General features: G+C 45.5%; 1 protein-coding gene across 1 annotated transcript in view; it reads right to left on the reverse strand.

The window, feature by feature from the left end:
- Positions 1 to 7,754: 7,754 nt before the first annotated feature.
- LOC135898157 (uncharacterized) overlaps positions 7,755 to 17,091 on the reverse strand; it is a 121,626-nt gene continuing 112,289 nt past the window's right edge. Inside the window, exons 13-14 of the mRNA XM_065426941.2 lie at positions 13,742 to 13,795; positions 7,755 to 8,037 (exon numbers count right to left, since the gene is read on the reverse strand). Of these exons, the coding sequence (XP_065283013.1) occupies positions 7,975 to 8,037; positions 13,742 to 13,795 (117 nt within the window). The 3' untranslated portion in view covers positions 7,755 to 7,974. The remainder of the gene's footprint in view (positions 8,038 to 13,741; positions 13,796 to 17,091) is intronic.

The following is a 17,091-nucleotide window of genomic DNA, read 5'->3' on the forward strand; positions in this document are numbered from 1 at the left end:
AAACAAGTGCCAAAAGGGCTTATGCTTTGTTTTTAATGGCTTTTTATTGCGTATGCAACGAGTTCTTCCCTTATAACCGTGCATAGGAACGAAGGAACATTAGGAAGCCATCGATCGCGCCTAAATTACCGAAGAAAATTTATAAAAAGAATAGGCTATATAAGAAGTTTGAAATAAACTCGAGACCCTGAGATGCTTAAAGCTTTTAAAGTGTTTAGAAATAAACTGACGGAAGAAATGCAAAGTACACGTCATTAATATTTCTGTAACCAATTTTCCTGCTCGTTGAATAAGTCGGATGAATTACGGAGGGCTCTGAGGGGACTTCTAAACAGACCAACAGGCCCAAGCCCAGTAACAAAAATGCAGGCTCAAGACAAGGAACTCACAGGCGCTGATTTAGCTAACGCATTCACCAGTTACTTTACAGAGATAACTAGCAATTTCATTGGTTCTAATACTTTTCATATAAGAAACGAGAAGTGAGTGTACCTAACGCCAATATCAGAATCGGAGGTCATGTCGGTTTTCGTGGGGCTAAATAATAACAAATGTGGTGACGCAGACGCCTTTGTAATGAAACCAGCGTAGCTTGTGATAGCAGACAAAAAAGAGTGCTTAGCTCAAATATATAACCTTTGCCTATCTTAAGGAACATTTCCGGGGCAAATGTGACTCGTCAAAGTGAGTGTACTGCACCGAAAAGGAAGTAATATTGATTTTACAAATTTTACACCCATGTCCACATACCCATTTTCACTAAAGGATTTGAAAAAATGGTTCCCACCAAAATAACAAATTTTAGCGAACAATGCATGGTCATTCACCGTGGGCAGTATGGTTCCCGGAAATATCTATCAACAGAAACGGCACTGTTAAAAGAAAAATAATTTATCCCGCAACCGCTCGAAAATAAGAAGTAGCCCCTGGAATATAGGTGGATTTTACAAAAGCTTTCGAATATTTCAATCACTCCATCCTGCCTAAAAAAGGTGAAATGTCCGGATTCCGCGGAACGGTTCTACCGCTTCTGACGTATTACACTAGTGAGCGCAAGCGGTACGTCACTTTAAATAGCTACTCTTGTAATATACTGCCAATTTCTGCTGGCGTACGTCAAGGGAGTATTCTGGGCCCATCCCTGTTTAACTTGTGCTTGATTGACATTGTTAACGGCGATCCGATGTTGAAATTTGTCGTTTACGCTGATGATGTGACATTGCTATTCTCTGCAGGAAGTACGGGTGAGCTAATTATGAGAGCGAACAGAAAGCTTGTGGAACTAGATACATGAGCGGAACTTAACTAATTCAAAATAAAGGTTAGTAAAACGAAGGCTGTCATATACCGTACGAAAAACAAGAAGATTAACATTATGCTACAAATTATGCTGCACAATGCAAGGATAAATATTGTAAGCGCATTTAAAATTTCTATTTAAGTCTAAAGTCTATTCAAGTGAAAATATGACCTGGGACATTCAAATCGAATACGTTGTGCCAAAACTGTCTCACATCGTTGGACTGACGTACGCCAACAGATATATTCCTTTGATCTACGTAAGATCTCTTATACGTTTCAGGACTTGCATAGCGTTATGCCCCCGAAAAGCACATCGTACTATTTTGAAGCGCAACATTATGGCGTAAGAAAGAAGAAAGCGTGCGTCATGAAACTTTCACAATGTAGTTCGCGTGAACAAATTAGGCAGAGCTCATCTGATGATGACTCTGAACGGTGTAATGCGGTTAGCATTGAAATATTGTTGCGACAAAACGTATTGCCGCCGTCGGAACGTCCTCTATGTGCGGCGTGTGCTTCGGCGAGACTGCTCTGTGGCACTACCCCAGAAAAATCTCTGCGCCCTTTCGCGGCACGGCCGCAAAGCCTGCCTCGTTGTCTCCGAAATGCTTGGCGCGCTGGTGCGAACAAACGACGAGAAGCACGTGATGCGAAAACCGGGATCCTCTCTCGCCCTTCTGTATGAACACGCTGCACCATTTTCTGGCGACGCAAGTGTCTGCACCTGGCCACAGAAAATTTTGGCGTTATGTCTGTGTTAAATCACATAGAGTCCCTGAATCACACAATCTACGCGGACGATATTACTATCTGGACCTGTGATGGCAGCGACGGATCAATAGAACAACGACTCCAGACTGCAATTAACACAGTAGAGGAACACCTCATAGGAACAGGCCTCACATGCTCTGCAGAGAAATCTGAACTTCTATTGTACCGCCCCACACTTAGAGGCAGGCCTCCCAGAGGATACGACAGAAACAAGGCTCATGAGGAAATCAAGCTACACACCAAGAACGGGCGGAATATCCCAATAGTCAACCAGCTCAAAGTGCTGGGTCTGATAATCGAGAACAAAGGCACAAATAGGGAAACCGTAATGAAGTTAGACACAAAGGTAACAAACACCATGAGATTAATCAAACGAATTACTAACAAGCACCAAGGTATGAAGGAAGAAAGTATCATACGGCTGATACAATCATTCGTAATCAGTCAGATCACATACATAGCAGCCTTCCACAATTGGTTTGCAGCTGAAAAGCGTAAAATTAACAACATGATAAAAAAAGCATACAAACTAGCGCTAGGGATCCCCATCAGTACGAGCACGGATCTCCTGCTAAAGTTAGGACTCCACAACACACTGGACGAACTCATAGAAGCACAACAAACATCTCAAGCAGAGCGACTAACCAAAACCAAAACGGGACGGCATATACTAAGCAAACTAGGAATGAATTATCACAATCTATACGGGGAAAAGATGACGATAACGAGAGAAATTCGTGACAAACTCCTAGTACCAAATATACCCAAGAACATGCATCCAGGTTACAACGACGGCAGACGCAAGAGTAGAGCAGAGAAAATTATCCGAAGCTTTGGGTCAGACGACAGAGCAACCTTCGTAGACGCGGCTGAATACCCATACAGAAATAGCTATGTAGCAGTAATCGTAGATCACACCCAAAAACCCCTTACAAGCGTATCAGTTAATACCAAACATTCCGAGACCGCAGAGGAGGTAGCCATTGCACTAGCATTGGTCTCCACGAATGCTCAGTACATCATTAGCGATTCTCAAGCGGCCATTAGAAATTATGCAAAAGGTAGGATCTCTCCTGAGGCATGGCATATCATCAGTGTCAATGAAGCAAAGTTCTCCAATGCAGAGAAGAACGGCAGGCAATTGATCTGGTTCCCAGCGCATACGACTCCAGACATTCCCTCAGTCAACCTCAACGAGGTAGCACACCGCGAAGCTCGAGGTCTTACTCGCCGAGCTGAGCAAAGAGTGACTTCCATCGGTCAGGAGAACGCGGAGGAGGAAATTTGGAGAGAAAAATACATATTAACAAGATTTAGTGACATTACCAAATTCTATCAAAATCGGAGGCGAGTATTACCACCGCCTCACACTAAACTGAACAGAGCTGACTCCGTTACTTGGAGGCGACTACAAACAGAAACTTATACGAGTCCCGTGCAACTAAAAACTTTCTACCCCGATATATACGAGAGCGATATGTGCAAGCTATGCAAGTCTGTTAGAGCCACCCTTCAACACATGTTGTGGGGATGTGAAATATATCAAAATAAAATGGCAGTCTCCCCAGAAAATCTACGGGCGCGGTGGTCGGCCGTGCTGCTCAGCTCAGAACTCCAAGACCAACTTTGGGCCGTCCAGCGAGCCAAGGAAGCCACACAGGAGCAGCAGCTCCCAGTGGCCATCTAGGCGGCCCCAGGCCCGGGCCTCTCAATCGCCGGATTCCAAATAAAGTTATCGCATCGCATCGCATGTCTGTGTGTGTGCTTTATTCTGTCCCTTCCAAACTATTTCACGATAACTTCGGTAAATGGGTGGCCGTTGGCGCGATGGGCAGAGCATCGGACATCTGCGTTTAGGGAACCGTGTTGCAAACCTGCTGGTGGGCCAACTTGGATCACTGGGCATCTGCCGCTCTTTAACAATCTGCGTTGACGTTCGGCCCCTCGGACAAAGAGCGAGGAACTTCCTTGCATTAGAGGACCGTAAGTGCTTCTGATCACCAGGAATCAACGTTCTTCGCTCACTGTTGAATTTTTCCATGTGCACCTTGTCCCCCCTCCCTCCGAGCTGCTTTTTCGGAATGATTTCTTTTAAGCCTTTTACACATGCCGATGTTGCTGTAACCCCAGATAGTTTGTCTTTTTTATGCAGTGACGTTTCCTCGTGTGTCAGGTGATCTTATTTATATTTTTAATATTTTTTTCCATATATCAGAAGTCAGCGCATGCGCAAGGGTGTTTCTGGTGCTCTGTTTCTCAAAAGAAACTCTTTTGCAAGTAATCGCCTTTTTTTTTCTTGGTCTCTTTTTCGACGCAACAATTCTTCGCTCCCCTACGCTAGGCAGAATTGTTTATCTAACTTGCGACCACTTGCGAAGTGTCGTCCTAGAATATACGGTGGTGTAATGCTACTTTGCATGAGCACGCACTGGGTCAGTTGTCCGCTTGATTGTCCATGGTTGTTTTTCAGAAATAGCAAAAGGGGACGCTGCCGTACCTTCAGTTTGCCCGCAACCACTGCCGTGTCTTTAGTAGGAGGGCTCCCGTATCTTCTGACATCACCTTATCACCTTTCCCCTGTCTTGCTCTTCCTCCCCTGTATAGGAACTGTCAGCTAAAAGTGGCAATGCTGTTATTCACTCGTTTCGCGACTGTGCCGGTTCTACCCTTCTATCGCGATTATACCTGCATACGTACTACAATTCTATATACATCTGCTCATGACTTGCACGTTAGCATAAGGATAACCGCTGCAGCTGCAGCAATGCTTTTCTGGTGTTCGTACCTACTAAAAGCTATCAAGGACCTAATCTGACAATTTCGATGTAGCTCCAGAAGGCATTGTATACATGGGACTCAGTGGAAGGATTCAAAGGAGTCTCTCGCGTGGCTTTTCCTCTCTGCCACGATACTTCCATGTTCATGCACGCTCTGAACTTCCTTCTCGACGCGTCGTTCGAGACAGCAACAAGAGCGGAAAAATTGAAGGAAGAGACAAAGAAAGCTTTTCTTTAAGTTTGTCTTTATTTGTTGTACAGTCGCCTCTCGTCGTAGCACCATCGCGTCCTTTGCGGGATCTCATCACTGAGAGAACCAAATCACCGAATTGTCCAGTGGAGTTTCTGAATGCAGGGTAACCTTATCTTGTTTCCACATGGGGATGGTCTATCCAGTTTAGTACAGACCTACAAGACTGTGTTTGTGTGTCAGTCTGTCCATTATACACGTCCTCCACAGCTATAATGTGGAGATAAGGCCTTCCGTATCATGTTTGCAAACATTCAATAAACACAAACTTGTGCTTTGCCTATATGCAATCACACAAAGCTTCGCTTTAAACAGATGCGACCTAGTTTATTATGCTGCACCTTTTAGCGTTAGTAGACCTATCGGAGCGGTGCAAGTCACGAGGACTGGATTGCATACCTTGTGAGCTTAAAAACGCACAGAAGGGAACCTTCTCGGGGTGAATTTAGGTACCATGGATAGAGCTTTTCTTTCATGTTTTCTTGGCGACATGTGGAAATGGTTACCATCTCCAAACCTGGAAAGCCACCAGAAAATATCATTCATGCCGGTATGCCGTCGTCTTGACATAGTTGTCGTCATTGCTCTGGAAAGTTCAGCAGTATGGTACAATCGTAACGCAAGTCCAGCTCTGCGATTTTCTCGCCGCCAAATGCTACAGGCTCCCATGAAGCATGCATGTTTTGCTAAAACACAGAGACATGCAGTACTGTCAGAGTGCAGGGATTATTTTTCCACTGGGGAGTTCTCTTGGGCGTGTCGCCTCCGTGGCTTTCCGCACCGGAGACCGTAATTCAACGTTTACGCGAATACTCAAATAGGACACATCACTCATTTTATTGCCATAGTTTATTTCTTAGTCACCCGCTTGAAGGCATTACAGAGTAAAATTTGATCACCTTTAAGAGTATTGCTTTGTCACATGACTGATACCGTAACCTGAGGATTGTAAAAGAAAAAAACTATCATACATGACTTTGATCGCAGAGGGTACAGTAGAATATATGTCTATAAGGTCTGAGCAACTGGACGGGGGGGGGGGGGGAGGGGTTGCGACTGAAATGTCTGACACAACAGTTTGTAGGTGAAGACAAATACAACTCGACCAGGAAACCATTTTTGAAAAGTAACAGGGCTTGACTGCGATAGTTATCAATGTTTATGTTAGGCAATTTTCCAATCCTTTGCGGCCGCTACCATCATGCGCAGTTGCCAGAACTCGCCAAGAAGGAAACGTTTTTGTCTTCTCTAACGTATTTATCTTGCTCCTTATGGCTGAACATGTTAAGCATGGGGCAAAACAGCCCCTTTGGGAATAAAAATGTGTTAACTGCTTACGTTGGGTACTAAACAGCACGGATTTCCGAATAGTAATTTTTGGGAAGAGATCGATTATGATGCGAACAGTGCCAAACGCAATTCGTATATCGAATGCATTAAGGCAAGTTTTAGAAAAATGCATGCTCGTTTTGATTACTATTATAGATGGACATTTACTATGAATGCAAAACGTGCGAATTTTTGTAACTAAATTCATACGTACCACGGCATGAAGCGTCTTTATTAAAATCACAGGTGGAGCATTAGTAATTACCAAAAAGTTTGTTTTCATGTCCAAGGAATCTTACCTCTAGGGACGGCGAACCATCGCTTTAGAGCCCTCGAAGTATAGGTCCCTGACGAATGTAGCCTGCTTCAGTATCGAAGTTCTGGTGTTATATGTCAATATAAAGTCATGGGACAAAAGCTACACCTTTGCTCCAGTTTTACGTCGAACTGCAGCACAGTTGACTTTTCCAAATGCCTAAAAGCTGATTTATAAATCACAGTCGAGCCCGAAAGGCGAAGCATCTATTGAAATAGTAAAGTATTAGATAGGTATACGAAGTAAGGATAGTAGTTTTATCAGCACTATAAATTCGTAAACATTTGCTTACAAACTAAACTAACAAGCATGGTATCACGAGAGCACAGGCAAACAGAAACACATCTTACTCGATGAACGCGGACTCCCGCTGTAAAAGCGCTGGCGCGAGGAGGAGCGGCAGCTGCAGCGAGCGAATTGAACTTCGTGTGGCCTCTCTTTTCAACACCCACTACTAGTGCCAACGCAGCACACTGAGAAGCTTTGAGCCCTCGGTGCTTATAGTTTCTGTACACGTCACAGCTCGCTTTAGAGGAAGTGCTCGCATGGCCGTGGTCAGCCGCATCATACGCAGCCGCCGAGAATTCCCTAGACATGTCGATAGGTAACTAAACTAGTAACTTGGCGCAATAAAATCCACAGATACAAGAAAGGTGGACAAACAGAAGCGCTTGTCTTAGACCACCTTTCTTGTGCCTGTGGTTTTTATTGCGCTATGTTACTAGTTATGTTATGGTAAACCAACTAGCTCAACAATCCGCTCTTCTGGAACGTTGACAGATGTCTAGGAAATTAAGGTCAGACGTGTTATGGCACACCACCTGCGGATTTGGCAGGGGTGGTTCGGAATATTAGCATTGATATCGCGAGGGCGCTTGACATGGGAAATATAGATGGGAACTTTTTATTACAGCGAGGCATCTTTCTGTTAGGTGTGTGTTCTCGTTTTTCGGCGTTGGGGAAATGAGCATCCGTATATACTGAAAATAAAGTAACGCAGACTCGTGAGTACTGTTTATAGTCACTACGTTTATTTTAAAAAATGGCTGTATAAATTACTCTCGTCTCCGCATAATGAGACTCACGCACCCTCTCAAGGAAGAAAGCAAAAAAAGAAATAAGGGCGATGCGCGCCCCTGAATTATTCGTTGAGATGACAACTCTTGGCTTTTGGTAACGGTTACAAGATGGTGCAGCGCTATTTGTGAGGCAGCCGCTGACCAAGGGCTTCATGCCGTTGTTGCTTGGGGTAAGTTGTCGACGAATATTCCAAGCCTGTATACGACGAATATCTGCCAGAAACAGGAGAAATAAAAAAAAACATTACGGCCAAGCCACACCTTTTTTTTAATTTAATAAATGAAGCCTTAATATTTTTTGCAATAAGTGTTAAAACGTGTTATCTCAAAACCCACATCACGCGTCAAATAATAATCATGTCCAAGCACATGCGTGCCATTGTTCAGATGCTTTTACAGAAGATGTTGTCTGTCAGTTGTCTTCTTAGTAAAGAGCACGTAACTGTTCGCATTCTGCAACGCATTTTGCAGCATAGTGAACGTGAACGCGTTCTCGCCAGGAAAGACGCTGCGATTCCTCGCCACGTCCCACACACAGCCACGAGGACACATACGCGGGAATCGACCGAATTTTGATGACACCGCCATGAGGATCTGGCAACATTTACAGCGAAGCTGTATATGGCTAGCCGATTCGTGCGTCCGTGACGTCCATCTTTCGGTCGCTTGTACGGCGAAAACACCTCCGGAGAAGTCCCATGTGCATGCGCGGAGAGAGAGAGAGAGAGAGAGAGAAAGGCGCGCGATTAGCACAAAGTCTGTTTGCTCCGATCCATGACCTCGCGCTGCCTGGCCCGAAATTTTTATTGAGAAAGCTGGCGCGATGAAATCGTTGGCGTCACAATCACTCTTGCCGTATCCAGATTCTGCGGAGCATCCACACTAGATTCTATGGCAGGCAGTCGAGTCCGGTAACAAGACGTCATGGATTGGAGTGAAAAGCTTCGTGTTATCTAAGTGTTCGTGAATTAGCTGCGCAGCATTGACGTCGTTGCTCTCCGTCCCAGCCGAGTGCGCTCAGCAGCTTTGCCCCGGCTCTGAAATGGGTAGGCCACTCGTCATACGTATTCCTGAGAAAAGGCAGCTTTCGATCAGCAATGTTACGAGCAGAACCGGGAAAGAGCTCGTCTACGCCGTGCCGATGCTGCAGCCCGGCCATAAGAATAGGCCCGTACTGACGAGGGCAAACAGCAACTATATTACACTGCATCTCAGATCGAATATATTAGTATAAGAGCGGTTTTCGTGATTTGCGGCGCTTGCTATTACACTATCTGCGTGATCTTCTCTGCCTGACCCTATACTGTCTTCGTGATCGGCATATTTAGTATAAGAGCTGTCTCTGTGATGGGCGCAATTAACGAGTGCACTGACTGCGTGGTCGGCCAAGCTTTATATTACACCGTCCAGTGGTCGGCCTCGTTTACTTGCGCACTGTCTCCTTCGTCAGTACAGTTTACTTTAACAGTTGCCGTGACCTGGTCAGCTTACCATTACACTGTTTCCGTGATCGGCCCAGTTTATTGGGATACTGTATTGGTGATCAACCCAGTTTGCTACTACACTGTCTCCCTGGTGCGCCCTGTTCAGGATGTCTCTATTCTAGGCCCTGTTGCTATTGCATGGTCTGCGTTATCGGCAGAGTTTATTGTTACACTGTCGCCAAGATTGGTAAGCTTTAGTTTTGTACTGCCGCCATGATCGGCTGAGTTGGCTATTACATTGTTTGAATGTTTGGCCCAGTTTGCTTTTACACCGTTTTCGGTATCGGCAAAGTTTACTATTACACTGCTTCCGTGAGAGGCTCAGTTTAACGTTACACTGTCTTCATGATCGGGTTAGTTTTTTATTACGCAGTATCGCTTCCGGCCCTCTTTACTATAAAAGCTCAATGATCTATCTCAATTATCGGCCCTGGGTAGAAGTACAGCGGTCTCCATTGTAATCGAGATTACTATTATACTGCCCTGCTTACTAGTACAACTGTTCCGTGTTCTGCCCGGTTTACTCTTACGCTGCCCACATAACTACCAGGCAGTCTCCTGGATCGGACCTCCTTACAAGTTGAGAAACCAAGCACTAGACGAGCAAGACCTCCGGAATGGAGGCAAAGAAAGTTTGCCTTGATCCATTCCGCACAGTGTACTTTTCAAATGCAGCCACAAGAAGCACATTGGACAAAAGAGGGCACTTCACCAAAAGTGGTAACAAGAAACATGTCATGTACAAGTGTTCGCTTCTTCCCTTAGCTGACTTGAGCGTCCGCAAAAAAAAGGGAATGTGAAATGAGTTACAAGACAATGGTTTATTTTTTCTATTTCCGCGTCAACAAAAAAGGATTGCCTATCAAGACAGGTAAACTCTGGGAGTCGTATTTCTTACTTAGTTTAGCGACAAGGAAATGACAAGCCACGAAAGGCATGCACCGGTTGGCTGTTGGTAGAGGACGTGTGTTATTGGCATCCCCTTCCAAGCGAGCTGGTGATACATGGTCACCTAGCCTGCTTGAGTTAACCAGATCTAGCACATGCAGCGTGCAAATGCTCTATGCAACTGCTACAAGTCACGACACCTAGGGCCCTATAACGTAAACCTATTCCAATACATTTTTATTCCAATCGCCTATACCTGACGCAAGCATCGGGGAGTCATTCGCAGGGTTTTCTGAACAGACCAATCAAACTCTCTCCTCGTTCATAGGAGGTCATTTTTGTTTGCTTGAAGAATGAATAACATTGCCTACACTGAGCGGCCTACACTGAGCGACGAGAACCGAGGAGCAACCTCAAGTGGAGAGGGATTCAATGGGGCCGATCCACTGCGCTTAAAATCGACAACCGCATGAAGAGGGTGGTGCCGGCGTCTGCGATTGGTCCGCTTTCCCTTACTTAGCTTTAGGTGGCTGGTTAAAAATCGCTGAGGCATGCAACGGAAAGTAAATAATGTCGGTAAAACGGATTCTCAGCAAAGAAGGGTTGGCAGAGCGACGTCGTAAACATGCCGAAAGTTCTCGAAAACGTTACACGGCCACGCAAAAAAAGATTTATAGTACAAAAATAACTCATGCAGAATGGGGTAACTTGCGGCTATTCAGAAGAAAAATCAGTTTTGTTCGGTATGTCAATGCATCATTAGTGCGTACACGTCACATTGACGCGGTACGTTCTCGCGGTTTTGTGACGTCACGTGACAGGTAGGTGAAGTGGGTGCAGCCGTAAAATTTTTACAAGCAGCCGAGGGCTAATAGCGTGAGGCGTAGAATAAGAATTAACAATCTTTCTTTTGTTCGGTCAAATCATGCATAATGAGCGTGTACATGTCATATCAGATGAGGAGCGAACGCGGTTTTCGTGAAGTCGCGTGATAGACAGGTGAAGTGGTGATACTCCAAAAAGATTTTGACTAATCGCGGAGAGCCGATTGCAGAAAGGAAATAGAAAAGTTTGGAATAGTTTCAGGTTATAGCGCCCCTAATGGAATATACCGGGGAACTGCAGTCTAAGGTTCATACGTATCGACGCTATGCGGCGCGATGTCAAATGGTACGATGTCGTGCCAATGATGAGGATAATAATTTATTGTCATTCCCTTTCAAACAGGACGCTGGCAAACAGTCATCTGGCCTGCTCTAATTCTTCAGATATGTCAGACATGTTTTTCATTGCATCAACTATTGTACATCTCGACAGTCCTCTACATGGCTACTACATGGCTGCTACATGGCATGCCAGCCGCTGTTATAATACGCAACTACAATACACGCGGCGCACGTATAGATGCTACTCGGTGCCATCTCACATCGCAAGGCAGGTGGCATGGCAGGATGCTAATGATGATGATTTATTATCTATCCCTTGGGGAACTCGGTGTTGACATGGTCGCCTAGATTGTTTGATATGAGAAGTGGTAGGATACGATGCTAATGATGGTGATGATGTTGATTTATTGGCATCACCTTTCAAACGAGGCGGTGACATAGGCACCTAGCCAGCCGGCTTCTTCAGGTAAACAATATATATTTTTCTAGCATTCTTGAATGCATCTACTTAAACATCTCTTCCTCAAATCTTTACCTGCCTTATAGCGCTGCCTCTGAATCTGGTATTGGGCCTTCTGTCTGGCGTATTAATATGTAACTACAGCGCGAAATGTTTGCCTATCGACACTACGCGGCGCGCATTTCACATAACGTATCTCCTCGGGTGTTACGATGCGTTTCTAGGGAATTTTTCCGCTGCACGCTTGCAAGCCGTCGCGTGGCTCAGTAGTTGAATAGTTGTTTCCCACACAGTGGTCGAGTGTTCGATCCCTGCGTGAACTGGGTATATTTTTTCTCAGTCCCCAGGATAGTTGCTACGGACACCGGTGGGGAGCGGACGCCCTCGCCAACCGAATCGGCCTTTAGAATGAACCCAGAACAGCTTACGCTGTGAAAGTGTACAACCATTGCATTATACGGTGCAAACATAAGGGGCACCAATACGGAGGTAACAAAAGAAGCAGAGAACAAGGTGATCATCGTGCAAAGAGCGATCAAACGAAAAATGTTACGCGTAACGTTAAGAGACCGGAAAACGGCGGTGGGCATCAAGGGCTTTGGTAGGGCGTTCTTGATGGCTTGTTGGTTCATACTTGAAGAAAGGTTAAAAGTGCGCGAAGAAAAAGAAAACGGCGACCTGCGAAAGGTGTACAGAACATACCACGAGTGCTCGTGTTGTGTAATGGGTTCCTCTCGCTTAGCTTCGTTTCATTTTCTTCGCAGAGCTTTAGCTTTCGTCCAACTTGAACAAAAGAGCAAGGGGGGATCGCCGATATTTCCATTGACATCAAGAGCAAAATGAATGGAGATGAGCAGATCATTCATTGCGCCGGGCGAATATACGACGGCCCGTTAGAGTTACAAGATAGGTACCAAGAGAAATGAAGGGCAGTTTTGAAGGGACGTGCCATTACGAGGGGGGGGGGAGAGAAATTAAGAAATGTGCAGGCGCAAGTTGGAATCCGCTAGCGCAAAACAGGTGTAATTGGTAATCGCTGGAAGAGGCCTTTGTGCGGGGGCAGTGAACAAAAAGAATAGGCTGCTGCTGCGGACGATGATGAGTGTGCTGGTGTACAGTGCCTGACTTGCGATTGCGTGGCGCTGCTGAGCACGACGCGACCGATTCAATTCTTTCCTATGAAAATCTGTGTAGAAATGAATTTAGAAATGAATTTAGTGAATGAAATGAAAATGTAGGATGCACGCTCTGGCTCTCGAAATCTCCAGATTAACGAGGCAGTCGCGCCACACTTCGCCCCTTTTGCAGCGTGTCGCACGAGAGAGATTGTCCGCGCCAGCCAATATATCGCAAAATTAAAACAGCTATACATTTGTGCAAAAATTTCGCCTGAGGGCGTATCATAATTGTCGTTGACTTTGTATTTATATCGCTCCTTCTTTTTACTAACACACCCACGCACACACACGCACACACACACACACACACACACACACACACACACAGATGTGCAAAGGCGCGCACGAATACAGTTGGATTGCGTCTGAGAAAAATAACTTATTTGGAAGTTACGGCTTTGGCTCCCCTGCTTCTTTTTATGTGCTTGAATTGCTTCTAGTGATGGTTTAGGAATTCTGCAAAAAAGGAGCTTATGTATGTCTAATACATCGCTACAGGGGACAGAGTAAGAACACTTCACTTCAATTACATATGGAAGCTATCACATGTTATCATTGCTAAAATTGTATGTTGCTTATGTTTTCAGTTAGTGCGACTGCGTTTTCTAGCTGCAGCATTTTATTTTTGTTATTTTAAAACAAGGGAATTAAACATTGATGTTCGAAAACTTATATGGAAGGGCCTTCTATGATATCAAGCAGCTTACGTAGACTTTTGTGAGAATACTTGTGGTTACTCACCTCAACAGAAAACAGAAATAGGAGAAGCACACCACCCAGCATCAACTCGAGAAACTGAAAGTGAAAACAAAGATATAGAGGCATCTCATGATTGTAATAATCCATATTTTGTGTAACCCAAGCTTACAAGGTAGCCGTTAGTATGGCTCACAAAAGTGGTTACATTTAATAACATGAACATGGTATGGAAATATTGACGCACAGATTTGCTTGTTTTCTTCTATGACCATTTTCGTTCCATTGACCAGTGTTACAAAGTTGTAGATGGGTGCAAACTGCGCCCGGATACGTTGCCGCGGATTCTGTAGTGAGATTGCCTCCTCCAATCAGAATGCGCTATCGATATGAATGGTTTCGCCACGCCCGCAGCAAGGCGAACGTCCCCAGCGATGCACCAGGTACCTTGCAGCAAGACATTGGAGATAGCCAAAGGTACCAGTAGCAGTTAGGTTCCAGCCATCACTGGGAAGGATGGTCATGGCAATGAGCGCAGGACACCCTTGAAAAAAACCTTGCGGGCCGCACGCGCTCTGCCACATGTATCTAAGCTTGCTGTGGTGTTCTGACGAACGGAAAACATGTTCACCATACGACGTGGCCCTGAGAGCGCAATAATGACTTCCTCAAATGGGATACGCGGAATATCTTTGAAAGCTGCCACATGAGCACCACGAGCATGGCTATAATAAAAAAGGGAATGCGACTACAGGCGATCAACTGCACGAGCGTGTTAGCTTTTTTTCAGGTGCTATGTCATTCATAATCTGTCAAATGAATCAGCAGAAAAAACTGGGCAGATAGATATTGTGTATTAGTGTAGCGATCCCTCTCGGTCATCTAGTAGGGTCGAATTGGTCTTGCTACTACAAGACTAAATAATCCAGTAAATTTTGTTGTCGCAACCACTCCTACCCTGCATATTATCATTGAATCAAGAAGTGGGACTGCCATCGCCTACATGGATTTAGGCCAGTGACATAGCACATAGCGACGGTGGTGCACCTAATGAGCATGTAACACGGGTAAGTCGCCCTGCGTGAACTCCACAGGCCAGTTGAATTCACTCATTGACTCATGAATCAATGACCCTGCATGGAACTTTTCCAATTACCATGAACTACAGACCAATGGCTGAAACGGCTCCGAAGCGGCCTAGTTCACCGGTGAATTACGGTGGATTGAGCTACGTATCGAAGTTCTGCCTCTATGTTAACCCTACATCCGGAGCTCCTCCCTGGGCGAAGTGCTAATACAGCAGCAGTACCTGAATGTTGTCATGTGAAATTTCAGTGATTGAACCCTGGAGAAACGTCATAAAATGAACAACACGCACTAGGGCAAGTAAACGCCTATTAGAGCCTGCCCCTGTCTTTGGCTCACAATAGCGGCCTCACACCAACGCTGGCCGACTACAGCAAACATTTGTCGGCTTTTACAGCTGCCGTAATACGGACTGTTGTGATCTGCCGTTCACACCGCGACACTCCTTCCTCGCGGCTCGCACGATTTTGGGCAATGGGCCGACGGCCTCGTCAAAATTGTTATGAACACAGACGAATTAATACCAGCCTGGTAATACCTGGTTCATGAGAGGTTTCAGCGATGAGCCTTGATACGGCTGTCACGTGTCAGAAGCACAATGTGGCGTGTCCAACCGAGAGACGCGCTCAGTATGACCCGGCCTTCACCTCTCAGATTACGAGAGGCGTTGGCGAAAAGGGTGACCTATCTCCGGATTGGTGGGACCTGATGGCAGCGGCTTGCTCACACCGGACTGGTGGGACCTGATGTCATCGACCCCATAGTACAGGATTGGGGGAATCGACTAAACAAAGATCACACAAGGCATAAAAGGAGCTATCGACGACGGGAGTGATCAGCCCTATTGGAAAATCCTATTTAAATTCAAACTGGGTTATACAGGTTTAAACTGGTTCTAACAGGGACCTGTTTAGCAACAAATAGGTATAAACAGGACCAGTTTACACATGAACAGGTTTGAACGGGGTCCCGTTTGGCATGCAAACAGGTATAAACTGGACCAGTTTACACACGAACAGGTCTGAACGGGGTCCCGTTTGACATTCAAACAGGTATAAACTGGACCAGTTTACACGCGAACAGGTCTGAACGGGGTCCCGTTTGGCATTCAAAGAGGTATAAACAGGACCAGTTCACACACGAACAGGTCTGAACGGGGTCCCGTTTGGCATGCAAGCAGGTATAGGCATGACCAGTTCACGCAGAAATGGGTCTTAACAGGAGCCCTGTTTGCAACTAAACTGGCTTATACTGGACGCAGTGGCACCATATAGGGTCGCCTGTTTGTCACAAAAGCTGGTTTAATCTGGAGCTTTGTGGCAACTATACTGGATGGCATCATGCATACCAGTTTAATGCTTGAATATAACTGGGGAGGAGCTTTTTTATTGTTCGACATCCTGACAATTTAACCCCTAGTGCTAAATTGGGCCATTATCAAGCTCTACAGAAATTGCGTGAACACCTCGGAACATTCACAGACCAAACTGCGATATGCTAGCTGCGAATTTCAAACCGATTCCCGGTCCTGCCCAGTTGAAAAAGACAACAGGAATTCCTGCTGCAAATACAGAAATTTCTGTTGTACGACAGAAGTTCCTAACGTTTCTGTAGCTGCGACAGACATTTCTGACGTTACGACAGCAATTCTGACGTCGCAACAGAAACATTCGGTCGCGACGGCCAAGAGTTCTGAAGTCGCAACAGAAGCACTTTCCGTCGCGGCCCTTTAAAATGTCAGCTTCGCATCGGTGGTGTACACTGCACTTTTCTCTTGCGCGGTATTCAATCGTGCTTCTCTGAAGCCGGCAATACTGATAGCACCGACACCGGTATTAAAGTCGACGTGGCCAATTGTTATAATTGTGCCGTGACGACGCGGCACCAGCAACGCGCTACCGGCCTCCTCAAAATCGGCCGCTGATCAAAATCATACCATCTGCGGGAATGGCTGCGTATCCGCTTTGTTTTATTTGGTAAGATGGGGCACACAGTCCTGTGGACTTACATGTGCGGTTACACTGACACATTAGTTAATTTCCCAGAAATATTGCACAAGCTTATGCGAAGCGGAAAAGAAGTTTTGGATTGTTCCACAAAGTTGCGTGAAAAGCTTTCTCGCTCGGGTCTCATTAATCTGGTACAGCGCTGCCGTGAGAAGCCAGTATACTGTCCGGATCAAGACTCACCCACGAGTGTTTATGTAGCTATTTTGCATTGAACGCACGAATTATATGCGAGCTCAAAAGTGTAAAGAGCAAGAGACAAGTGTCGAAATTAGCAGTAAAAACCTTCAGTGTCCCCGGTCA

Source organism: Dermacentor albipictus, chromosome 10 (assembly GCF_038994185.2).
Source record: "Dermacentor albipictus isolate Rhodes 1998 colony chromosome 10, USDA_Dalb.pri_finalv2, whole genome shotgun sequence".
NCBI lineage: Eukaryota > Metazoa > Arthropoda > Arachnida > Ixodida > Ixodidae > Dermacentor > Dermacentor albipictus.